Source organism: Prionailurus viverrinus, chromosome D1 (genome assembly GCF_022837055.1).
Source record: "Prionailurus viverrinus isolate Anna chromosome D1, UM_Priviv_1.0, whole genome shotgun sequence".
Lineage (NCBI taxonomy): Eukaryota > Metazoa > Chordata > Mammalia > Carnivora > Felidae > Prionailurus > Prionailurus viverrinus.
In genome coordinates this window covers 7,498,944-7,526,619 of record NC_062570.1, presented here as the reverse complement: position 1 = coordinate 7,526,619, position 27,676 = coordinate 7,498,944, and the positions used below count along the sequence as shown (strand labels likewise).

At 38.9% G+C, this 27,676-nt stretch overlaps 1 protein-coding gene across 1 annotated transcript in view; it reads right to left on the bottom strand.

The window, feature by feature from the left end:
* Window positions 1–27,676, bottom strand: part of DDX10 (DEAD-box helicase 10) — a 281,164-nt gene that overhangs the window by 85,342 nt on the left and 168,146 nt on the right. Inside the window, exon 16 of the mRNA XM_047879029.1 lies at window positions 22,495–22,551. Within this exon, the coding sequence (XP_047734985.1) occupies window positions 22,495–22,551 (57 nt within the window). The remainder of the gene's footprint in view (window positions 1–22,494; window positions 22,552–27,676) is intronic.

The following is a 27,676-nucleotide window of genomic DNA, read 5'->3' as shown; positions in this document are numbered from 1 at the left end:
CCTTTAATTTACCACACCCCCAAAAGTCTCCAGAATCAGGCCAAATCTTTAGGCATTCAAGATCCTCTCTGAGCCACCAACTTTCTCCAGCTCTAGCCCTTGTCATTCCACTTTATGCCAGTAAAAACTGACAGTCCCTCTCAAATCATTCTCTTCCCCAGAGGCCCCAGGAACACCAGTCAAACCTCTTATACTGGAATGGTTGCACTCTCTTGCTGTATTTCTATCAGTGCTGAAGATGCTACACAGAATAGACAACACACCTGCAAGCATTATGTGGGAAAGTCAGAAAGGACCTAAAAATAATAGAGAATAATCTATCAACTCCTGAATTTAAAAGGACATCAGAATTATAGAGCTGAAAGGGGCCAAGCAGAACATCCAGTACAGAACACTTGAAGGAAGTTGAGAAATTTGCTCAAGGCCACACTGTGATCAACTGGCAGCGCAGAACTCAGGCTCACGGCCCACCGGGTCCTCTAGGTCAGCACTGATTCCACCTAACACACCAGGGCCACTTCCTCCCAGTATGGTCGCCTGCAGGACCCTCGCTCTCCTCCAGTGAGCCGAACAGACACAGGACTCCTATGTACCCGTCACGGAGAAGCCAACTCCTGGCAGTCCTTTCTTTTACAAGGTTCTGAGCAACATAGCTTCATACTCTCCTTTCCACCCCAGAACTGAGGCTGTTCATTAGGTTTCAAGGCAAGAACAACAGGAGATTCTTCTCTGATGCCAACCTGCACACTGAGGGAGAACTAGAGCTCGTCGAGCTGGGTTACAGATGGACTCAAGGGACTAAGCTTACATTTATGCATGTGTTTGTAGCAGACATTCTGCCAGAGTGGCATAAGCCAAACCAAAACTGGAAAAGGCTTAGCAGCTCAGGGTTTTACGCAAGTACAAAAATGTGTATCTGACTTTAGACCACTGTCTCTTAAAGCAGTGGTGGCCGTACCTTCATTATACACATATATCGCCTTCATTACACAGATCTATACCACATGAACGCATGCAAGTAAGCCCCTTCCCCAGAGTTTCCGATGGGAAGAGGGTGAGGAAGAGCTAGGTACGTGTATTTTGAGACATCTTTCAGTGATCTGGATTCAACACACTCCAGTCTTGATCAAACTACTGGTGTAGACCTTAGGTAATTCAGAACAAGTCTGCTAAAAAGGAAACACTAATAATACTGACAACAATGGCTGACATTCTTTACACATTTCTTATCCTCACAAGAAACCTGCAAGGCTGAAAATGCAGACAACGACACTGTTGTTATTCTACAGAAGAGGAAAGAGGCTCAGGGAAAGATGGCTGCTGTGGAGTCCACAGCTTACTGGCAAGAACTGATTCTGGGTCTTCTATTTCCAAACCTCATGCTCTCTGGCAAGAATTCTAACAAAAGGACAGTTCAAGATAAAAATCTAGCCTTAAGCTCAAAATCTATGTTCTAACACTACTGATGAACTCACAATGCAGACTGTACTATCATTCACTCTTAGTTTTCTCTTTTATTTAAATAGAACTCAATATTTTTCTTTCTTTCTTTCACTTTGTTATCTTCAAAGGAACAACACAAAAATACCATGTGTCAGCTATACTGAGAAGGGCAAAAATCTCAGGGTTGGATGGATGCCAGGAGACAGCGATCAACAGCAGTCATGTTTAGAATTTAGATAAGAATCATGTTAAAACCAATTCAGTGAGGCTGATGCCCTATGAAATATACTTTCTTCTTTCCAAAGAAAACTGCACTAATGTAAATAAATGGGTAAGCTTGAGAGTGTATATCATTTCCAATCGAAGGAAATGAGATGATTTTATGAAATAAAAATCAAATGTGTCTGTAGTAAGGAGGAAAATTGATGTACACAGCTGAAAACCAAGATGGATAAAATAAAACAATTGATCTTAGTTCTAGCAGTGATTACAGTCTGAAGACAGACAAAACAGTATGATTCTTGATAAAGGAACTTTGGGATCACGAAGACACTATTTCTCTAGCATTCTCAGAGCTTAACATTTGACTTGGAATTGTAAGAGATTTGTTCCCTCAAGTAAGATAAAATGAAGCTACAAAAGGAGCCTACTCCGTCCTTTAACTGTTACCACTGGACCAGGTACATGACAGATGCTGAGTAAGCACCTGTCAAATGATATTTATCTATAGATGGTGAAAGTAAGGGAGAGAACACTTAATTCACATAAGATGTGCATGGAAAGTACTATATTTGAATAACCAGATTCTACAGCAACAAGATAAACCAAATGAAAAAATCTACTCATGGGAAGATAAAATCACGTCTTTGATTAAATAATCCCTCAAGTTCTGAATATTTTTCTATTTCTGTGGTTATGTATTTATTTCAATTTATGAAGTTACAATAGTACACAGAGGGACCATTCATGCCAATGTCCATTTCATCACTCTTGTGTTCACTGTTTTAAACAAAGTCCAATTTCAAGAGCTCTGAGGTTCCCCTCAGCTGGAAGAAATAGGAGAGAACTGGACCACATTCCAAGGCCACCAAAATGCAGAACAATTTTAGTGGAGAAACGGGAAAATTCTTTGGGGGTGGCGAGGAGGTTAAAGGTGTCTGAATGGCACAATGATTACTATGCCCCTTGTAGAAAACATACATTTTTCTTTTTAATTTGCATGGAAGTCAAAATACTATTTTCTCATTTTGGAGATTTTATGAGTTTTAGGAGGTAAAACATAATACTTCTTGGAACAAGGATATTTAAAAAGGAAATGTGTTATCTGAGGGATATACATTATTAACTTTCTTTCATAGCTGTCATAAAACATGGATGACTCGAGGGACTAAGACTCCTAATAGCTCTGGAGTTAAAGAGTTACACATAATACCCTATAAATTCCTAAATCCACAAATTAAAACCTGTAGACTGAAAGCACATATAAAGATCTAGCCTACCACTTCATTTTTCAAAAGAACCTTTTTAATTTAAAGTATGACCTATATCCAGGAAAGTACAACAAACTGTAGGCATATAGCTTGATGAAATTTCATAAAGAGAATACCCCCATGTATCTACCAGCCAAAGCAAGAAATCAGAACGCTCCCAAGTTTTCCAGTAGCCCCCTCATACTTGTTTTCTCGGTAATAATCTCCTCTTTTCCCCAAGGTAATACCACTATCTTGACTCTTATCCCAAATGCTGGTTTTACTTTAAAACAAACAGATACACTGGGAAGATAACATCACATATGTAGCATTCATGCCAAAAAATGCATAACCTGCTTCCAAACACAAGGAAACATCATACAAATTCAAATTGAGGGACCTTCTGCAAAACAGCTCGTGTGGACTCTATAAAACAGATTCAGACTCTCCAAAAATGTCAGGGTCATAAAATACATAGAAGAGGCTAGAAAACGGTTCTGAATTAAAGACGAGACAACCAGGAGTTAAGATGGTGGAGTTGAAGGGATCCTGAGCTTGTCCTGTCCCTCAAACACAACCAGATCAACGTGAAACGATTTTGAAACCTAGGAAATCGATCTGAGGATAAACAGAACAATCAGCATAATTTGAGGGAGATTATGTGAGAGGTATGCAGTGCAAAGAGGTGAACTGGGGGGGAGAAAAGCCACAGTGCTGCAGAGGGACAGGAGACCATTCTGCAAAGAGGAGAAAGAGAGGGGGAGACTAAGCAGCATGCTGGGTTCGCACAAGAAAAGCAATTCCCCCTGAAAGCAGCTAGAGAGAAAGCGTGAAAACACATGCAGGGGACTGCACAGGAAAACTGCTCTCCAAAACCACTGACAGGGAAAAAGGAGAGGGTTTCAGCACTGCCAGTTTTTTATAAAAAACAGTAGAATGCAGTCTGAAGTTTTTGGAGGTCAGCGCCTAAAGGTGCTCCCGGGGAGGAAGCAGGGTGGAGACTCATGAGTGGGCAGAACCCTGGGTCCCACCGAGAAAAGCCATTCTCCTGCTTAGAGTGCGTTTGGCAGAGGCAACAGGAACTCTCTGCGGGCAGAAGACACAGCAGGTACCATATAGCGCTACACAGCGCCAGAGGAACAAAGACACTGACTGGGGGCAGCACACCTTACACCAGCTGTGTGTTATGATTTATCATAAACCCTGAGCCACTGTCACCAGGCAGTTGCACAAACATTTCTTGAGACAAGCCAATACTTGCCACAGCTCCAGAGACCCTCCCCTACAGGATCAGCAGATGTCCCAGCCACAGAGCTCTCTGAAGTTGTGAAACACAGCCATGCCTGAGATCAAACTCTGGAGGGAGGCACCACCTGGCAGGTGGACAACTCGGACACATACAGGGTGAAGGTGGGGAGCTGATGGGAAGCCAGGGATACAGGAGGGGTGACTGATCGAGTGCAAGGGTACAAACTTCCCGTTTTGGAGACTAAAACTAAAGAGCACGGTGCATCCATTTTCACCATTAGCTCACCAACACTGATCAACCCCAGTGAGGTAAACATCTCCACCAAGCGGAGCGAAACCTTTACACCAAGTCCCGCCCCCTTGTGCCCTCCAACCACATCTCCACTAGGGCAAGTCAGCCTGAGAAGCAGGGCAATAGGCTCCTCCCCCAGAAGACCAGCACAAATCCCTTCCAGGAGCTTAACCTATGGACCACAGACTGCTGCAATGCTCCAGCTCTCAGAGAAACTGGATCTAGCGTCCTTTGGGTTTTTTATTTGTTTGTTTTTGCTTCTAGTTTTGTTTGCTTCTGATGTTTTTCTTGGATACAGAAAGCAAATTTTTTTGTTTTATTTATTTTTTAACTTTTTCTACTTTTCCTTTTTTCTATCAATCTTTTCTCAACAAGCAGACCAAAACACACCTAGGTAATCTAGCCTTTACTTGATTTTTCTCTTTAATTTTTTAATTATTTTTTTTTCCCCTCCAAAATGACAAGATGGAGGAATTCAACCCCAGAACAAGGCACAGGAAGAAATGATGGCCAGGGATTTAATCAATACAGATATTTAATCGATACAAGATGTCCGAACTAGAATTGAAAACAACCATGTTAAGGATTCTAGCTGGGTTTGAGAAAAGCATAGAAGACACTAGAGAATCCATTATTTCAGAGATAAAAGAGCTAAAATCTATTCAAGCCAAAATTAAAAATGCTATTTACTAAGATGCAAACCCAAATGGATGCCATAATAACAAAGATGAACAAAACAGAGGAACAAATTAGTGACAGAGAAGATAAAATTATAAAAAATAATGAAGCTGAAAAGAAGACGGAAGCAAAAGTAATTCATCACAAAGGAAGACTTAGGGAACTCAGTGACTTACTACAACAGAATAACATTCATATCATCGGAGTCCCAGAAGATGAAGAGAGAGAAAAAGGGGCAGAAGGTTTATCTCAGCAAATTATAGCTGAAAGCTTCCCTAACCTGGGGAAGGACACAGACATCAAAATCCAAGAAGCAAAGGGAGTTCCTACTGAATTCAGCAAACGCCAGCCAGTGCCAAAGCGTATCACAGTCAAATTCACAAAATGCACAGTGAAGGAAAGAATCCTGAAAGCTGCAAGAGAAAAAAATCCTTAACCTACAAGCGAAGACAGATCAGGTTCACAAAGATCTATCCACAGACACCTGGCAAGCCAGAAGGGAGTGGCAGGAGACAGTCAATGTGCTGAATGGGCAAAATATGCAGCCGAGAACATTCTATCCAGCAAGGCTGTTATTCAGAAGTTTACCAGACAAAAACTAAAACTAAAACTTAGTTTGTGGCCACTAAGCCAGCCCTGCAAGAAATAATAAAGTGGGCCCTGTGAGTGGGGGGAGAAAAAAAAAGACCAAAAAAACCAAAAACTAGAAAAGAACAGAGAACATCATGAGAAACACCAACTCTACAGGTAACACAATGGCACTAAGCTCATATCTTTCAATAATCACCCTGAATGTAAATGGACTAAATGCTCCAATTGAAAAACAGAAGAGCAAAATGGATTTAAAAAAAAAAAAAAAGACCTATCTATATGGTACTTATAAGAGACTCATTTTAAACCTAAAATACCTGCAGATCGAAAGTGAGAGGGTGGAGAAACATCTATCATGCTAATGGATGTCAAAAGAAAGCTAGAGTAGCCATACCTTTATGAGACAAACTAAACTTTAAAACAAAGACCGTAACAAGAGACGAAGAAGGGCATTATATCATAATTAAGGGGTCTATCCATCAAAAAGATCTAACGAGTTTAAATGCTATGCCACCAACTTAGAAGCATCCAAATATATAAATAAATTAATAACAAGCATAAAGAAACTCACTGATAATAACAGAATAACAGTAGGGGATTTTACTTTAACATCCCACTGAAAGCAATGGACAGATAATCTAAGCAGAAAATCAACAAGGAAACAATGGCTTTGAATGACACACTGGACTGGATGAACTTAACAGATACACTCAGAACATTTCATCCTAACGTAGCAGAGTACACATTCTTGTTGAGTGCATGCAGAACATTCTCCAGATGAGATCTGGGCCACAAATCAGCCCTCAAAAAGTAGAAAAAGACTGAAGCATGTTTTCAGACCACAAGACTATGAAACTTGAAGTCTCAAGAAACCACAAGAAAAAATCTGGAAAGACCACAAATAATTGGAGGTTAAAGAACATCCTACTAAAGAATGAAATTAAAGAAGAAATTAAAAAGTACATGGATGCAAATGAAAATGAAAACACAACAGTACAAAACTTTTGAGATGCAGCAAAGGCATAAGAGGGAAGCATATTGCAATACAGGCCTACTTCAGGAAGCAAGAAAGGTCTCAAGTAGGTAACCTAAACTTACACCTAGATTAATGGAATTAACTAGGTTAATTAACTTAATTAAGGTTAACTAATACTTAATTAACACTAGCTTAAATTCCTAGAAACACACAAACAACCAAAACTTAAACAGGAAGAAACAGAAAATGTGAACAGACCCATAACCAGCAAAGAAAGTAAGACAATCATCAAAGATCTTCAAATGAGGGGTGCCTGGGTGGCTCAGTTGGTTGAGCTTCCGACTTCAGCTCAGGTCACGATCTCACAGTTTGTGGGTTCGAGCCCCATGTCAGGCTCTGTGCTGACAGCTCAGAGCCTGGAGCCTGCTTTGGATTCTGTCTCCCTCTCTCTCTCCCTCCCCCACTTGTGTTCTGCCTCTCTCTCAAAAAGAAATAAACATTTAAAAAAAAAGATCTCCGAACCAACAAAAGTCTAGGGTCAGATGGCTTCCCAGGGAATTTTACCAGATAATGAAAGCAGAGTTAATACCTATTCTTCTCAAACTGTTCCAAAAAGTAGAAATGAAAGGAAAACATCCAAACTCATTCTAGGAGGCCAGCATTACCTTGATTCCAAAACCAGACAAAGACCCCACCTCACTAAGAGGAGGAAATAGAGGCCAATATCCGTGGTGAACATGAATGCAAAAATTCTCAAGATACTGGCAAATCGAATTCAACAGCACATTAAAAGAATTATTCACCACTATCAAATGGGATTTATCCTTGGGCTGTAGGCTCCTTCAATATTTGCAATCAATCAACATGATACACCACATTAATGAACAGAAGGATAAGAACCGTATGATCCTCTCAACAGATGCAGAAAGAGAACTAACAAAATATAACATCTACTCTTGACAAAAACCCTCAACAAATTGAGATAGATGAAACATAAGTCAACATCATTAAGGCCACATACTTAAGACCCACGGCTAATATCATCCTTAATGGGGAAAAACTGAGAACCTTTCCGCTACAGTCAGGAACAAGACAAGGATGTCTACTCTCACCATTACCATTTAACATAGTACTGGAAGTCTCAGCCTCAGCAATCAGATGATAACAACAACAACAAAATAAAAGTCATCCAAATCAGCAAGGAAGACAAACTTTCACTACTTGCAGATGACATGATACTCTGTAGAAAACTGGAAAGACTCCAAAAAACTGCGAGAACTAATACATAAATTCAGCAAAGTCACAGGATATAAAATCAATGTGCAGAAATCTGTTGCATTTCTATACACCAAAAACGAAGCAGCAGAAAAAGAAATGAAGGAATTGATCCCATTTGCAACCGCACAAAAAACAATGAGATACCTAGGAATAAAATTAACCAGAGAGGTAAAAGATCTATACTCTGAAAACTATAGAACACTTGTGAAAAAAACCAAAAAGGACACAAAGAAATGAAAAATCATTCCATGCTCATAGATGGGAAGAACAAACACTGTTGAAATGCCTATACTACCCAAAGCAATCTACACATTTAATTCAATATCCATCAAAATACCATCAGCATTTTCAGAGAGCTAGAAAAAAAATCCTAAAATCTGTATGGTACCACAAAAGACCCCAAATAGCCAAAGAAATACTGAAAAAGAAAAAGCAAAACTGGAGGCATCACAATTCCAGATTTTAAGCTATATTATAAAGTTGTAGTCATCAAGACAGTATGGTACTGGCACAAAAACAGACACATAGATTAATGGAACACAAAAGAAAACCCAGAAATGGACCCACAACTATGGTCAACTAATCTTTGAAAATACAGGAAAGAATATCCAATGGAAAAAGGACAGTCTCTTCAACAAATACTGTTGGGCAAACTGGATGGCAACATGGAGAAGAACGAAAATGGACTACTTTCTTACACCATATACAAAAATAAACACAAAATGGATGAAAGACTTAGATGTGAGACAGGAAACCATCAACATCTCAGAGAACACAGGCAGCAACATCTTGGACCTCGGCAACTTCTCACTAGACACACTGCCAGAGGCAAGGGAAACAAAGTAAGAATGAACTACTGGGGCTTCATCAAGATAAAAAGCACAACAACAACAAAATTAACAAAACTAAAAGGCAGACTACAAAATGGGAAAAGACAAATCACAGATCTGATAAAGGGTTAGTATCCAAATTCTAGAAAGAACTTAGCAAACTCAACACTCAAAACACAAATAATCCAATTAAGAAATGGGCAGAGGGGCACCTGGGTGGCTCAGCTGGTTAAGTATTGAACTTCAGCTCAGGTCATGATCTCACGATTTGTGGGTTCGAGCCCCGCAGGGGGCTCTGTGTTGACAGCTCAGAGCCTGGAGCTTCCGTTTCTGTCTCCCTCTCTCTCTGCCCCTCCCCACTCATACTCTGTCTCTCTATATAGGTCAAAAATAAACATTAAAGAAAATTAAAAAAAAAAAAAAAAGAAATGGGCAGAAGACATGAATAGACACTTTTCCAAACAAGACATCCAGATGACTAACAGACACATGAAAAGACGCTCAACATCATTCATCATCAGGGAAATACAAATCAAAACCATGAGGAGATACCACCTCACACCTATAGCTAAAATTAACAACACAAGAAACAACAAGTGTAGGCAAGGACACAGAGAAAGGGGAACCCTCTTACACTGTTGGTGGGAATGTAAACTGGTGCAACCACTGTGGAAAACAGTATAGAGGTTTCTCAAAAAGTAAAAAATAGAACTACCCTACGACCCAGCAATTGCACTACTAAGTATTTACCCAAAGGATACAAAAATACAGATTTGAAGGGGTACATGTACCCCGATGTTTACAGCAGCATTATCAACAATAGCCAACCTATGGTGAGAGCCCAAATGTCCATCAACTGATGAGTGGATAAAGAAGATATGGCATAAATATGCAATGGAATATAACTCAGCCATCAAAAACAATGAAGCATCTTGCCATCTGCAAAACGTGGATGGAGACAGAGTGTACTATGCTAAGTCAGTCAGAGAAAGACAAATACCATGTAATTTCACTCACATGTGAAATTTAACAAACAAAATAGATGAACATATGGAAGGGCAGAAAAAAAGAGAGAGGGAAACAAACTATAAGAGACTCTTTTTAAATTGTTTTTAATTTTTTTTTTTAACATTTATTTATTTTTGAGACAGAGAGAGACAGAGCATGAATGGGGGAGGGTCAGAGAGAGAGGGAGACACAGAATCCAAAACAGGCTCCAGGCTCTGAGCAGTCAGCACAGAGCCTGATGCGGGGCTTGAACTCACGGACCGCGAGATCATGACCTGAGCCGAAGTCGGACGCTTAACTGACTGAGCCACCCAGGTGCCCCAGAGACTCTTAACAATAGAGAACAAACTGAGGGTTGATGGAGGGAGGTGGGTGGGGGGATGGGCTAGACAGGTGATGAGCACTAAGGAAGGCACTTATGATGAACACTGGGTGTTGTATGTAAGGGATGAATCACTGTATTATACTCCTGAAACCAATATTGCACTGTATGTTAACTAGCTAGAAATTAAATAAGAATTAGAAAAAGAAAGCACAGCAAAACAACTTGATATAAATGGGATACTATAGTATTTACTCCTTTGTGTCTGGCTTCTTTGGCTCAATATCCATGAAATTTGTCTTTGTTACTGCATGTGCTAATAATTCATAATTACATAACATCTCATTATATCTACACACAGAATTTACATATTCTACAACTTGGGTTATTTCCCAAACATGAGGACTGTGAACAGTGCTCCTGTATGAGCATCTTGTAGTGGACGTCTCTGCATTCCTCCTGGGCATATACCTAAGAGTGCCAGTGTGGAGCTCCAGGTAGGCACACATCCAGCTTTGTAGACACAGCCAGACATCTCTCCCAAGGAGCTGCGCTATTAATCAGGAAAAGTAAAGCTTAGGGGATTACAGTGATTTTGTACCTAAATACACAGTGATCTAGGACAAGAACTAGAGATAAGTTCCAGGTTTCATAATTTAATATCACTCCCTCCTGAACATTGCAGATAATGCTCAAGGCAATCAGGCTGAGATTCATCAGTGTACGATCTGAAGGACAGAAGACCGATCAACTCTTCTGTCTCAGGTCCTGAGACAGAAACCAGAAGGGTTTTTTAACCTACAAAATTAGGTATATGACCTTAACCAAGTCATTTACTTATGTAGCTTCTGTAGGAAAGATTTTTCAACTGTCAGATGACTGAATGCTTCCAATTATTACATAAGTTGATGAATCAAGGAGGGAAATCTAGATAAAAGCACCCTGAAGAGGATAAAACACTGTGATAGTACCGAAAATCTTTAACAACACCATCAATGAAGAACAAATTCTAGAGTTCTCTTCAAGTCAAGAAATCTTTGGACCCTGTAATGTGTGTGTGTGTGTGTGTGTGTGTGTGTGTGTGTGTGTGTGTGTGTGTGTATAATAAAGAGTTACTAAGCAAAGGGAAAAATATCCCTGCATAAAACACTGCAGACACCTGGCTATAATTTTACCCAAAGAAAGAAAATACAGCCAACAGTAATTAGTTAATGTTGCTGGTAATAGTAACTGCAAGGATAATAATAATAAATTAGCTAATTAGAGCTGGATGGTTACAAAGCATTTCATATATATATATATATATAATTCTTTTAGAGGATGGCAGGGGGAAGGTGTCAGTGAGAAAAACAAGTTCTCAAGGCTATTTTCAGTATATTTGATTATCTCCAGGAACAAATTCTTCCAGCCACTAGTTTTTCTCTTTTGAATACTGCTTACAGCGCTCTCCAACGCAAGTCTTCATGGCTTCAAGAAAGGGCTTACAGTAAGCTTGGCTACTCTACAGCTCACACACACCTTCATCCCCCCAAAGAGCTTTCCTTATTCACAAGAAAGTATTTTTTTATTCAGTAATTTGATTTTACTTTTTTATTATTTTTTAAAATATAATTTATTGTCAGGTTAGCTAACACACAGTGTATATAGTATGCTCTTGGTTTCAGGGGTCGATTCCCGTGATTTGTTGCTTACATACAATACATACAATCCCGTGATTTATTGCTTACATACAATACCCAGTGTTTATCCCAACAAGTGGCCTCCTTAATACCCATCACCCCCACTACCCCCATCAACCCTCAGCAGTTTGTTCTCTGTATTTAAGAGTCTCTTATGGTTTGCCTCCCTCTCTGTTGGACACTATTTTTCCCCTTTCCTTCCCCCATGGTCTTCTGTTAAATTTCTCAAGTTCCACATATGAGTGAAAACATAGGATATCTGTCTTTCTCTGATCGACTTATTTCACTTAGCATAATACCCTCCAGTTCCATCCACGTTGTTGCACACAGGAGGATTTCATTCCTTCTCATTGAACAAGAAACTATTTCACATAGGACTAGTGGATATCATAAATACTTAAAAATTAGGAATCGGTTTTATTCCCTCACTGATCTCCAAAATCAGGAATGGTCTTTAGGAATTAGCACAGAACTTATTCCCATTTTCTTTTTCCTGTGTTTCATTTCATTTTTGTTTCTGTTATTCCCCTTTTCCAACTTCCTCGTTTAAAAGACTGAGGACAACCTTCTTGTTAAGAAATACCAGGATCCTCTTCCTCCCTGTTCTCCCTGCCAGTAATTGTGTTAGATTCTGACTAAGTGTTACAAGTATGACTGACTCTGTTTACACACCATTCTGTTTATCTCCATCTCTTCTGATAAAAGAAGATATTTAACACCAAACTATGTGCAAGATGACAATTCTACATTTGGTGTGTCATTTAAGAAACAAGAAGGTACTATGAATTTAGTAATACAAATTCATATTGTGATCATCTTAAGAGCTTTTAGAATACTTTTAGGGGTGCCTGGGTGGCTCAGTCTGTTAAGTGTCTAACTCTTGATTTCAGCTCAGCAAATGAGTTAACAGTCCATGAGTTCGAGCCCAGGCTTTGTGCTGACAATGCAGAGCCTGCTTGGGATTCTCTCTCTCCCCCTGACTGCCCCTCCCCTACTTGCACTGTCTCTGCCTCTCAAAATAAACAAATAAACTTAAAAAAAAAGAGTATTTTTATCAGTTATATTACATATTACATACGTTAAACAATTATATATAATAATTACCTGCATCATATAATATATAGATTACAGATAATTTATTCTTGGGATAGCCAATGTTGGAAATTTATAAGAATTGGAAAAAATCTCTACTGATAACATGGAAAACCCACACAGATTCTTATACCACACTCGGAAAATCATTAAAATCAAGATTTATGGTAATTCTCTAGACCTGTCCTCAGTTTCGCGTATAAATGAAAGGATTCTGAGTTGTAAAGCAAAATCTTAACAAAAAAGGAGAAAAGGACCCATGTGCACTTCTTTCCCCAGTAATTTGGGATTTTTGTTTACTGTAAGAAATTATGATAGTATGAACTCCCAAAAGATAGTAATAGTTTTATTAACAGCCAATCAAAGTTATCATGCACATCATTAGTGAGTAGTAATACATATGAAAATAAAGGTCGATGATTCTAAGCATCAGCTTCCACAATCATAATGGCCACACATACATGTACACATGCTCACAAGAGTTTCTACAAAGTAGGGTATGTGTTAACGACCACACAATTACCAACTGACTACAAGGATTCAGATAAAGTTAATTTGTTCTGCTAGAGAAGATGTTCCTATAAACCACTAACTCAAATATATAAGTGTCAAATTATCTCTAACTTGTGATTAAGCAGAATAAAGCACAACTGAGTATAAAGGGCATCACAGGGATTGACCTACTCTGTTTTGGTCCAATGTGAAATCAAAGACCTCATGTACTGGAATTGAGCTAAATGACCACCCAAATGAGCAGAGTCCATCAGAGCATTTAATAATACAATGATTTACAAGACACAGAAAGGGATAATATGTATACATACATATGCACATATATACCCACACATGTATATACACATACGTATGTGTAAGTGAGAGAGAGAGAGAGAGAGAGAGAGAGAGAGCGAGCACGAACACACAAGCTCTTTTTCTGGCACCTTATTCAAATGTGTTTTGAGTTTATTTTTCCTAAAATTGTATCTGCTTATAACATTTTATTTTACAAGTTTTATAAAAGAAACAACATTCTTTAAAAAGTATTAAAAGAAATACCTGAATTAGTCATTAAAATTCTGTCTCGAATTAACCTGTTATTTATTGCATTGCAAGTTTAAAAGCAACAAGTCTGACTTGTCTGAAAATTTTGATCATCTTCTCAAGGTTCACAGCTTGCACAGGATGGGTTTATGATCACCCTTCATCTTAACACCCACTGCACAACTCTCAGTGGTCATGAGTCAGGAGGTAGAGACTGGCTTGCATCTGAGTCCTAGCTCTCTAACAGTCTAAGCACATTTGAATTAGGTTCTAATTATTCAGGCAACCCATGTTCACAACCACCAAATACAATATTCACCATGACACTGCCAACAGTGAAGCTGTACCAGAATTGCTGTTCTATAAACTTGGTATAAGTTAATGGATTTGTTTGTAGTGGTGATGAATAAACGAAAAGGGGGAAGGAAGGAGCAGCAATCTGAAGAGCCCTGGGTGTCATGGGTACATTCAGTCTGGCAAAAATTTAAATCAGTAGAGTGTAACTCCACTCTATTCTATGGGTACAGTCTCTGTGTTTCAATTTTTTTTTTTTAACATTTATTTATTTTTGAGACAGAGAGAGACAGACCATGAACGGGGGAGGGGCAGAGAGAGAGGGAGACACAGAACCAGAAGCAGGCTCCAGGCTCTGAGCCATCAGCCCAGAGCCCAACGCGGGGCTCGAACTCACGGACGGCGAGATGGTGACCTGAGCTGAAGTCGGACGCTTAACCGACTGAGCCACCCAGGCGCCCCCAGTCTCTGTGTTTCAAGAAGGCTATGACTGACACAGCATTAACATGTAAATGCTAACTTTAAGAATGAATATACCTGCATTTCCTTACATATTCAATAAATATTTATAAGCATTTACTACCTGCCAGCTACTAGGAAAACTCTCAATTCCTCATCTCAAAGAGTTTACAGGTTAGCAATGAGAGTCAAAACCACCAAGAATTAAGGCAAAACAGTGTACAAAAAGGTAGTAGGGCAGAAAGAAATGCTTAACTCTGCCTGAAGGGGGCAGGACAGTCTTCAAAACAATCTTTTTAATGTTTATTTTTGACAGAGAGAGAGAGACAGAGTGTGAGCAGCGGAGGAGGACCGAAAGAGGGATACAGAATCTGAAGCAGGCTGCAGGCTCTGAGCTGTCACTAAAGAGCCTGATCCAGGGCTCGAACCCATGAACCATGAGATCATGACCTGAGCCGAAGTCGGACACTCAACCGACTGAGCCACCCAGGTGCCCCAGGACAGTCTTCAAAAAGGAAACAGTACCTAGAAGGAAGAAGCAGCGAAGGTGAGGACATCCCACGGAGAGGGGAAATTTGTATAAAAGAAGTAAAGGAGAATATGGCATGTTTAACTGATCTGCATGGCCCAAAATAATGGTAATCTACTTCATAATAGTTCATTCATATGAAAAGAGTTTATTACTGGGATTATGGTGATTTACAGAAACTAACAGGAAATTAACACTATTCTGTATCTGCCAATGATTATATATCTAACTGGTCTTTTTCTTAGTACCTACTGTAAGATGAACTAAATGTAGACACTAAGAGCAATTTCATGAGGAAATCTGTTTACGTGTAATTTCTGCTTTAGGTTTTAAGATTCTCATATGTGAATACTCTTTACTACCTTGGAAATGAGGTGACCGTATGGCCCAATGCTTAAGTATTAAGGCTTTGAAGTCCTGTGAAGTAGACAGGAGTCTAGGCTCTGCCATTATCCTAGCCATGTGATCTTGAGAAAGTTGCATAAACATCCTAAGCCTCAACTTCCTCATTTACAAAATGAAGATAATAATACCAGTTAACTCACAGTGCTATTTGTGAAGATTAAAGCAGTAATACACAAAGAGCATTTAATCACAGTACTTGTAACATAGCAGGCAGTCAATGAATGACAGCAGCTACTATTGTTATGCTTTACAATGTTCATAAAAATTGTACCCCAAACTCACGTTCCTATTACGATTCTTAAGTATGCTACAGGAAAAAGAAGGGATAGTCTTTATAAAAATTGCTTGATATACTTAACACTGGTGCTATTGAAACTTTCAATATTCCTTGGGTTTCAGTCTTTAAAAAGTGTTGAGATTGTGACTGAGAGCATAGTGTCAATAACTTCCTTATTCCTGTGATACCTTAAATAAATCTAAGAAAATTCTAAACTACATGCACTGCTCTTTGTTATTTCCTATATTGTTATACTGGGGGAAGGGACTTTAAGGGAGAATGAAAAACACACACGTAAGCACCCAGAGACCTGGGGTCTGGCCAGGTTTTCTTGTTATTTAACTGTAAGATCTCGGAAGAATCACCTATTCATAAAAACTCTTCACTTCCTCACATGAAAAATAATGATTTGGAATAGAAGAGTCTTCTCTTCAAAGGTCTGTATTCTGAGATGAGGATAGGGAGGTGGGAATGGAGAGTAAGTGTTTACTGGGCACCGATTTTCATCCAGGCTGAGAAGGTTCTAGAAATGGGTACTGGTGGTGGTTGCACAGCAGTGTGAATACAATTGATGCCAAACATTACACTTAAAGATGGTTAAAATAGTGAATCTTATGTGTATTTTATAGCAATAAAAAATATTTTAAAAGAATTTTTAAGTTTGTGCCTGTATCCCAGTAAGCCATTCACTCACCCATTCAGTCAGTCATCAAATATTTATCGAGAGCTCATCATGAAACAAGCACTGTGATGGAGACACCATGAACAAGACTTAGAGCTGAGCAGGAAGACACATACTCAGACATGTATCCAAGTAAGTGCCATGAACCATCGGATGCTTTATACAGGAGAATAGAGTGCAAGTTATAAAAGCAGAAGTCCATTTTACCTGAGGTGATCGGAAAGTCTGCATAAAAGGGAGAACCCATAAGCTGAGTCTTAAAAGAACACATGTATTCACCATGTGGAAGAGATCATAGCCAGCAGGATTCTTTCTCCCATACTTAACTTTAAATCTTCACGACTAGAGAACAATTCTCTGACAAGAAAACACTGAAACTATCTCTCAAGTGATCCAAGATAGTTAAAAGTTCAAATTTAGTAATCCCTTCTTCTTCATTTCCAAGAAGGATAGAGAAATAGAGAGAGAGAGAGAGAGAGAGAGAGAGAGACAGAGAGAGAGAGACAGAGAGAGAGAGACAGAGAAAGAGACAGAAGAGAAAGGAAAGGTAGGGAGGGGTGGGGAAGAGAGAAAAAGGAAGGGAGTGAAAAGAACAGAATCATTATATTAATATTCTCACAAACCAAACCAACACTAGAATCACAGTAAAAGCTAAACTTCCTTGGGTATTCACTGTTCACTTAGGTAGATATTAATGGGAAAAAAGCATGTCATCTAAAAGACTCAGTGCTATTTATTTAAAAAGGAGAAGGACAACATAATGGGTCTTATAATAGCACTAAAACAAGGTACTATTTGAGCAATTTGCCTAGAGAAACAGAATGACTCATTGAGGGCACCATTAAATAAGTGATTATATCAGAGCAGCAGAGGGCACCCTAGAAAGGTTCAAGTCCCTTCAGATGTGAGAGCAATTTACTTTCACAGAGGACCTTTGCTTTCTCTGGGAACTGGGACTATAAACAAACTTATGTTTCCATTATCTTGTTTTTAATTTTATCAAAACTTCTTTGGTTTAAAATAAACTGACCCTCTAAAGCCCTTGAAATTCTAACTGTATTAAAAACAAAGAAATGGACCAGTAAAATTTCAATACTATGAAATGCCAGAAAAAAAAAAAAAAAGGAGGGGGGGTGGTGGATGGAAGGTTTATATGAAATACACAGAATGAGGAGAAATTTTCCCCAAAATCAAAATTTTTAATTTAGTGTCAGACAATAAAACACTACCAAAAAGAAATAAAAACAAAGGCTTAGGACCTAGGAATGACCATTACCAACATTTATTAACTTGTATTAGTAGCTCTGTAAGGAAAGATAATCCTTTAAGACATGGGAGAAAACAAAAGAGTTATCCACGAATGTTGAGAAAGGCTGTGGATCCCTATCATGAACAGCAGTGAGTACAATGCATACATTTTTGTTAGGTATCTCGGCTCAGATCAAGATTACATGGGACCACAAAAATGTAAGCATGATTAAAAGTGACTATGTCATATACACCCTTCATTTTATATGTGGCGAGAAGAAGCCAGAAAGGGAAACATGTCAGGTGTCACCCAGCAACAATGGACACAGCCTACCTTCTAGTGTCAGTTCAGAGGTCTACCTTAACTCATCGGATTTGCTATTAGTCTTTTCTATGAACAGCTATTAGCCCACATATATAAATCAGGTTTCTTTTAAAGAAAAACAATATAAAATAAAAGGGGTAAAGAGTAACATACTGAAGCAGCATGGGGCAATAACAGTAACAGGATCCAGAGAGCTTGAGTAGACATACTATTTCTGCCACCAAGGAAGCCAGTGATGGGAGTAAGTCATTTACTTGCTGTTAGCCTTAATTTATTTGAGTACTGCTAAAATATTAAGTATATATTTAAGTAGAACCATTATTTCAAATAAAAGCTTAGTATACATGAAGAAAAACATGGAGCTGCTCTGGCTGAAGTCAAAATGGTAGCCCAGAGTCCTGCCCCACATACCTCCAACAGACACCTAGGCTATTCGATGTACTACTTAAAACTCAAACTACTGGAGCAGGTCAGTGGAGGCCATCCTCTTAAATGTCATGAACCAAGAAAAGTCCAAAAAGATTTTGAAGGATTGACTTTGTCGAGAAATGATGATTCTTAAAATCATCATTATATTTCATAAATAAAAAGACAATCCAAAGCAAAAACAATAGAATGTTCTACCAAAGTGAATAAATGCAGCTTTGCTATGTGAAACTATCAGTGGCTAGAAAAAAAAAGATAATTATAGACCAAAAGATTAGAAAATCACTCCAGACCATCTCTCAGGTCTACTCATGTTCTAAAGTTATACAACTCCTATTTCTTTGCATCCTATGTCCTCAAAGAACTAATCAGACCACCTGAGGTATCCAAAGAACTGTTTTCTAAGACCACTATTTGTTAAGCAAATAAGTAAAGTGTCCCAGGGTCACTAAAGTTAAAAAAAAAAAAAAAAAAAGCAATAAAAACTAGAGAAAAATTAAGCTAAAGTTTACTAGTATAAAACTTCACACTCATAGGGCATTTTAGTTATTTTAATAGAACTTTCCCCACACCTAAAAAATAACAACTACCAAAGCATGTGTAATATACTCTCAAGCAACACCTAACTTTCCATCGTTTAAGTGCCTGTGAGCTATTTCCTACTCTTTATTCCTTCATAGTCATTGTTCAGTTTTATCAACCTCATACTTCTGTTTAATAAATTCTACTTTCTTTTCAAAAGCAGCATAGCACAGAGATATTTCCGGGGATCTATTTCTTCAAGTTTCAGCACTGTTGTTCTTTTCTTTACGTTTCTGCATAATCACTGCAGACACTGGAGGTTAGTACAAGCACTTGTGACTATCAGAGTAACAGGAGGGAAGCTGAAGGAAGGGGTGAGGCTGCATTTCCAGGATTATGGAACCTCCCTGAACCTCAAGAGACATGTGGTCTATTGATCATTGCTACACCTGCCTGTTTCATCTCTTAGCTTAAAATTTCTAAGTTATAAGAACACACACATCCTGTCAAAGTAAAAAGTCCATTTTGCAGTTCAAATATTTCTCTGCTGAACAAAGTTTTGATACTCACAACACTTCCATACTCCAAATCATTAAGTACTGGGTTCCCAGAAAACCTCAAGAGTTTGAAGTTCATGTTTCTTTCCTACTCTTGGCACTGCACATAACATTTTCTAGGCAAGTCGTACATCTGTCTTTTAACAAAGAGTTCCATCAGAATGCTGAGAGGTCCGTTCCGATTGGGTTTCACTGCACTCCATCTTTCAAGCAACTTTTCCTAGTAATATTTTCTATGTCGGAAGAGAGAACCACCAACCATCATTTATAAAACTGAAAACCACACATTATCATTAAGCTTTCACCTTTTTGGGAAATAAAGACAAATCCATTAATTTTCACTTGAATGCTTTTTTTTGCCAGTTAAAAAAATACGTATTCTGTCTTCTATGTTCCTCCTTGTATGGCATGGTATTTGCCAAATGGAGCACAAAACCAGGCACAAAGAGCCATGGGCATCTCCCTTTCTCGCACAGTCAGTGGCCTGCAGACTCTTCACAGAGCTCTGGCCAGGTGACACTACATGTCCTGGTACAGTAGGTCTGAGAAGACCACTTCCTCTCACCACTAAGGCATCGTCTAGATATCTTGCAGGCTGAGTAACTGAAAGATGCTCTAGCCTGAAGCTGAACAAAGGGCCTCAGAAGACAGAGCCACAAGTCACACAATGATTACATGGAACCATACTCAAGAGGGGATAAAATCTACTCTAACACTGACTCATCCATCATTTAAAGCACCCGCACAAAGACAATAAGGAAATCTGGTAATTCACACCAGGCATTTCTTCTTAGACATTACAGAAGATAGGGCCATCACCCCTTTTTTCCACCGTCTCTCTAAATTAGATCTTCCGGTTCTATTTCCAAAGGGCACCTGAAAACCCATGAGAATCCCCATCCTACCGCTTTCATTTGAAAAGGAGCAGGGCACAAAAAGGCTGACCCAAGCTAACTCCTCAGGCTCCGATGGTCAGCCTGAATCTGCCACAGCTGCCAGCCCTTGCTGTCTCACGGGAACGCTGGAGGCCTGGCTACAAACAGCCGCTTGCCCCTCTGCTAGAATCACTCCTACAGGAGGCCTGCCGCCTTGGAGCACGCAGTCGAGGTCGTGAAAGGGAGGCAGTTCTACCACCCAGAGCGGGAGTGAAGCATACCCTCTGTCTACTGAGCACTTCTGGCCGAGCAGCAGAGCCATGGTGGCCACAGAGCCTCTTCTGTTTGTTTCCAGGATGAGCCTTACTGGTCAGACAGAAATGAGGTGTCTTCATTTCTTGTCACATGCCAGGAAACAAACAGATGATGAACATTCACGGGGGTAGAAAGTGGAAGGGTGGGCTGAGCTGGAGGAGTTCATTTTAGAGAACTGCCCCAATAGAAAAACCGAACTGACAGTGTTTCCAGCTTTATGCTTAGTTCCCCGCTGGCACAGTACCAAATCCAAACGCATACACCAACTCCCAAAAAAATAAGAGGCACAAGAGGCAGGCCCACAGGTGAGAGCAACTTCTTATGATTTAAACCACTACAACAGGTGAAGCACACATTGTCAACAACAACAACAACAACAACAACAACAAAAACATTTTAGTAATATACACGAATATGTGTGAATCCACACAAAGGAAATATAGTAACCAAGCTTTCTTTTGGCTCCAGATTACATCTTTCATTTCATAATTTTATATGCAGAAAAGAGAGCTTCTCAGTGAAATAAAGTAAGTTTAGTTTTATGATGAACATGCAATATTCATATGTATCAAATGCTTTTGTTAGATTTAAAGTTTTCTTCTTAAATTTAAATTTTTCCCACGACAGCCCCGAAGATGTAATTTCTATGCCGTGACAGTTCACGTCTGCATTTTAAAAGCATATGCAGAATCCACCACCTGATTTCGCAGTCAGGCCACACACACAATGGCTCTCGTTTTCGGGCACGTCTGAAGACAGAGTGATATTTAATACTGAATATAAACAGTCTTTTCATCTTACTCTGCAGAGTAATTGCTTCCCACTTCAGAATTATAAAATGAGTTATCATCTCTGACTTGCTAAGTGCTATGGCCAGCATGGAAAAAATGACAAAGAATATTATGGGCTTATTCAAGGGAGTCAGATCTTTGCTAACTGCCAAGAGGAAATCATGGCTAGTCAGGCATAGCACAGTGAGATACGGCATGAGAAATAACATACGTTACCGGGTCCTGGTTCTAGCAAATCATTTGTGCTCAATGACCTCAGAATGTAGAAGCTGAACCATTCTGAGTGTCCAACACACCAGATAAAAACTATAGCTGCACATGGATGGTGTTCACAACAGTACGTACATAAGCGATACTGTGCTGTCTGTTTATAGGATACACTAAAGGTACCCGATACGGAGTGCTCTCCCCTAGCTTCTAGGAGTTGAAGTGAAGCAATCAGTGCTCTCAGAGTCATCTACTATGAAGCTGGGTCCACACAGCTGTCTGCCTAGTCAAAAGACGACAGAGTGTAAAATCCTGCCAAGCTTGGTCCACAAAGCCAACCTTCTCCCGTATTTAACAGGCACAAAATAGAATGGGAAAAGGTGGCGGGAGCAGTAGGGCAAAGGCCAGCAAACAAATTATCTTATGCATTTTTCATCCTGCATCACACAGGAAAGAAATAATTGGAGAAAGTAAATGACAAGGACACATGGACTTATATCCAATTTGAACGTCATGATATACAGATAAATATAAAAATGCATACGGACAAGCAGAATATTTAAATCCCATTCAATGTCAATATTTAAATCCCATTCAATGTTACCAACATTTTTCTCATAAAAAATATCAATCCTTACCTTTGCCTGTCTCTTACTGGCTTCTCTTCTGGCTTCCCTTTCCTTCAGTCTTTTCTCCTACAAGAACAAGGGGGAATTAGCAGCATATAAACTTTGATTACATGTAAATCAGACTACACATTCTTGACTTTTTTTTTTAAAGCCAACTGATACCTAGCATTCATTTTTCAATAAATACTTACTGAATGCCCTCGATGGGAATGGCGTAAGTTATCATAATCATTAAGATGTGGAGACAGACCATAGTTCTACCACCTGCTAGCTGTGCAATCTGGGGCAACTTATTTGCATTTTGTAACTCTCATTTTCTCACTGAAACATGAAGATAACAGGAACACACATTTCCTAAAACTGGTGTTAAGAATTATATAAAATACTATACATAAGTGCTTAGCACCATGTCCAACGTATAACTGGTACACAATCAATGTCAGCTATTAGAATAAATAGGAAAAAAATGCATTCATGGTATTTCCCTTTTCCTCTATCTAAAGCAAAATCTATAAGGATATGAAATCTGTTCTTAGAAAAGTGGCTACATTTTCTCAAACAGATAACAGAAATTCATTCCTACAAAGCTTGTTATTTTATTATATTGTTTTATAATTGCTCCATTAGTTTTCCAATGATCGTAAGTAGGCACAAAACACAACACTGACATTTTTTAAAGTAAGGAAAAAATTAGTATGCACAATAAATTAGTATGCACAATATTAAAATTCAAAACAAAACAACCCAGCTGAAGTTGAAAATAGTTTTCTTTTAAATAAAAACAACCTCTTTTTCCCTTCAAAAACAAAGTGTTAAAATAATAAAAAGGCTCGTCTTGGGAAGTCTGAGTGGCTCAGTCAGTTAAGTGTCTGACTTTGGATCAGGTCATGATCCTACAGTTCATGAGTTCGAGCCCCGTGTCGGCTCTGTGCTGACAGCTCGGAGCCTGGAGTCTGCTTCGGGGTCTGTGTCTCCCTTTCTCTCTGCCCCTCACGTGCTCACACTCTGTCTCTGTCTACAAAACAGGCTACAAAATAGATGAAAGTAGCAAAATAATATTAAAGAAAAGGATTTACAACAACTAATCATCACGCTTAGTTTGAGAGTTGGCTCTAGTTTGTGGATGCACGTATCTGTAATATCATCCCTCTTCTCTCTTACACACGCTTCAGTTCTATGTCCTACAAAAAGAAGTTTCTGGGTTTTTGAAGGTCACAGTGACTTTCAAGTGCTATGCTGCTCAAACTTATTTTAAAACTAAAGCTACATAAAATATAGACGTGCAAAACATCAAATAACGAGAGTGATGAAACTGAACTTTTATAAAAACATATGCCCATTAACACACCATTATTACATTGTATTTCTTACAAACACTAATACCTCTGAATTAAACAGCAGTATATTAGGCATTTTACACATACTTTTTAAGCTATTTAAAAAAACTTTGCAAGTATTATTCTTTCCATTTCATAGATGAAAAAACTGAACCAAGGTGATTAAGTAACATCTGGGATCACACAGCCAGCCAATGATGAAGCTTAGACTAAAACCAGGTCTAAGGAGCCAACATCCTCACTCTCTCAACCCCAGGACACTTCCCCCCCTTCCCTCCTTCAATTCCAGCACACCTCTCCCCACTCTCCCCTCCATTAGAAAGCATACTTGTTTTGTGGATGCATAGTGTTTTTGTCTTATCAACATGTTCAAGACAAATATTCCATTTCTTTTTTTATGAATAATGGTCTGCTACCGTATGGGTCTTTTCATCCTAATAGCATTTTTCCCCCCCGATAGCATTTTGTGGACATTATCTAATTAATTTTTGCCAGTATCTGTGCAGAGGGGGAAAAAGAAGATAATTAACCACATTTAACAGTCACACAAATTTTTGTTGTAATTATTCAGTAACTGGCCTTCTCCCAACGCATTAGAGGATCTGAAAATGGCACTTCAAAGTTCCAAACAATAACCTCAATATGTTCACATTGGAAAAACCCTTTCTATTCAAGTAAACATAATTTCCACTCTGGCCCTTTTTGTCTAGTCATTTTAATCTAGCAGAAAAGAACATATTGACAATTTTCCACTGCTAAGGAACTCCAATATTACTTCATTATCGTCAAGGAAGGACATTATAAATTTCCAATTTTACCTGGCCACCAGAATTCACATGGGCATACAAATGGGCTAATTTTTCCTTGCAACATTTCTACCACAAGTCCCAGATGCATGAGGGACATCCAAAACCTTTAAAATAGGGAGTGACCACGAGCAGGACATGGAGCTTAAGTATAAATAAAAAGAACTTTCAATACTCGGTGAAACATAAGGAAAATTAGAAAACTTTTCCTTCTTATCTTAAAAAGCTATTACCACTCTACCTGAAAAGAGAAGGGGGTAAACATCAGTCTTCAAACAGAGGAAAAAACAGAGGGGCGCCTGGGTGGCTTAGTCGGTTGAGCGTCCGACTTCAGCTCAGGTCACGATCTCGCGGTCCGCGAGTTCGAGCCCCGCGTCGGGCTCTGGGCTGATGGCTCAGAGCCTGGAGCCTGCTTCCGATTCTGTGTCTCCCTCTCTCTCTGCCCCTCCCCCGTTCATGCTGTGTCTCTCTCTGTCTCAAAAATAAATAAATGTTAAAAAATTAAAAAAAAAAAACAAAAAACAGAAAGTAGAATTTATGGTAATCCAAAATTTAGGAAATGGATATAAGAAGAAAGTACATTTTTTCCTTTACTAAGGCAGGAAAAAATTTCTTTTTAAAAATATATACATATGATTTATAGATGTTAAAAATGGCAAGACAAAAAGATAAAGGTTGGAGTACAATGACTTTTATTTTAATAAAATAATTAAATTTTATTAGACTGAGCAATTGAGGTTCTCCCTCTCTCTTAATTTTTTGTGGTTCAAATGTTTCAAATCCTTTATTTTCCTATTTCATTTTTGAGGACACATTGGTAGCAAAAGCTATTTTATGCCACACAAAAATAAGGCAACATCTTATCTTTAGTCTTACCATCCTACAAATGATTAAATGTAAGAAGAGCGTGAAATTCAATAATAGAAACCAAATACACAAGGGATAGGAAAACAGAAAAATCACATTTCAAGGTACAAAACACCCTCTTTACAGATGTTATTATACCTCTTGTGGCTTCTCACAAACTATAGATCCCTAGCCTCCAGAAAAACAAATACCATGAAGTATGAATTTCATCAGCAGACAGGACTACGTTATTTAAATCATTTCATTCTATGGCAATCTTGGAAATTCACAGATTTGGAAATACAACTCAGGAGCTAGTGGAAGCATCAGCTATTTGAATGAGTATCAGGTGACTGTGTCAGTTTGGTAAGGAATCAATTTCCCAGCTGTCAGAGAGAGCAGCAGGAGACATCTATCCTTCTTTCAGTATTACATGAACCTCTTTTTCAGGGAAGAAAATTGGCTCAACAGAAGTGAATAAAAGAATGATTACAAAGATTTCTGGCCCTGAAGACACCCCCTACCCTACAACAACAAAATCCCAGTTAACCTAAATCCTTCCCAGGGACTCCGAACAAAGCAAGGTTCTCTGATCTGTTCCCTCTTCCGTATATAAATCTGTAACAACTCCAACAAGGATATGAAGACAGGGAGAAAAGTAAGTATATCTGGAAACATCTGCTGAGCTACTATGTGCCAAGCCCCATGGTGGGCTTCTAAGGGTTGGCCAAACAGTCTAGTTCCCCTGGTCTTTTTAATCTATGGCCTGGCCTTGTCAGACATATTGATCACATTAGCACCAAGCTCCGCCCATGTTCCTTAACCACAATCTCCAGCCATTAACCATCAATCTAACAACCACCACCTCACCTCTCAAACATCATATGGTGTTTAGGAAAAAAAAAATCGCATGATCCCACTTTATTTCAACAATAAAAAATAGAGATAAACAGCTTCAAAGACTTGCCACGCAGTTGATGAGATCTATGCAATTTTGAGTATTTAAATGTCTTATTTTGGATACTGAATATGAAGGAGGGCCCATGTATCAAGCTGCTGAACTGAGTATCACAAAATGGTATAAGCTCTTTGGAATATAAAGAGAAACCTCTCAGGCAGACATCTCTAAATCAGAAAGGTTCCACAGTAACGGGCTGGCTCCTTTTCTAAATAGATTTTTTTTTAAATGTTTATTTTTGAGACAGAGAGAGACAGCATGAATGGGGGAGGGTCAGAGAAAGAGGGAGACACAGAATCTGAAACAGACTCTAAGCTCTGAGCTGTCAGCACAGAGCCCGACGCAGGGCTCGAACTCACGGACTTGGAGATCATGACCTGAGCCAAAGTCAGACACTTAACCGGCTGAGCCACCCAGGCGCCCCAGGGCTCCTTTTTTATAGTACGCTTTGCTGTGATGGTAGTAGGAAGGGCTGAAACTGGAAAAGGGATGGGAATATACAAAAAGAGGATCTCCTTTCCTCCCCTGAAAGTAAGCTTTATTCATTAAGTCCAATTTGGAATTAAGCACCAGATGTTTAGTCCCTTATTCTCATGATGACATTGCTGACAACAGTAAAATTTCTTAAGGTCATCTGAGCCAGACCAGTCTTCGACAAGGCCTTAGGCTCTTAGACTCACAATTACTTAAAAATGGACTCTGGTGCTAGTAATTATATAGATATTGAATGAACACTCAAGCAAAGACATTATTAGTATTGGGTCCTAAACTAAGCTACTAACCACCACGCTTACTTTATTCCTTAATGTATTTGACAACAATGGCCTTGCTCTGGAAACATGAACAATTTCCATTATTTGTCATTCCTTCCTCAAAATCCACCACTCCTATTCTCACCCTTTCATTCACTGCTTCAGAGTTAGCTGTTGTGAGAGAAGGCCTGATGGTTTAAGGTAGTTCAAACAGAACGAATAGTTAAAAAAAGAGTCTGTAGAATAACAAAGACCTTGGGGTAAGAGTCCCAGGCCTGCCATTTGTGACTCATGGGACCATGGAAAATTACTTGATCCTTCCTTCTAAGTCTATTTTATCATCTGTAATTTGAAGCTAGCTCACTTTTCTCAGAAGTTAACTGTTAGCACTAATTCAATAACACATGCAAAGCACAGCACTGCAGATGCCTGATTATTGCTCCCCTCCTTCCTGATATCATATACATTTACGTTTTAGATACATGGACTCAA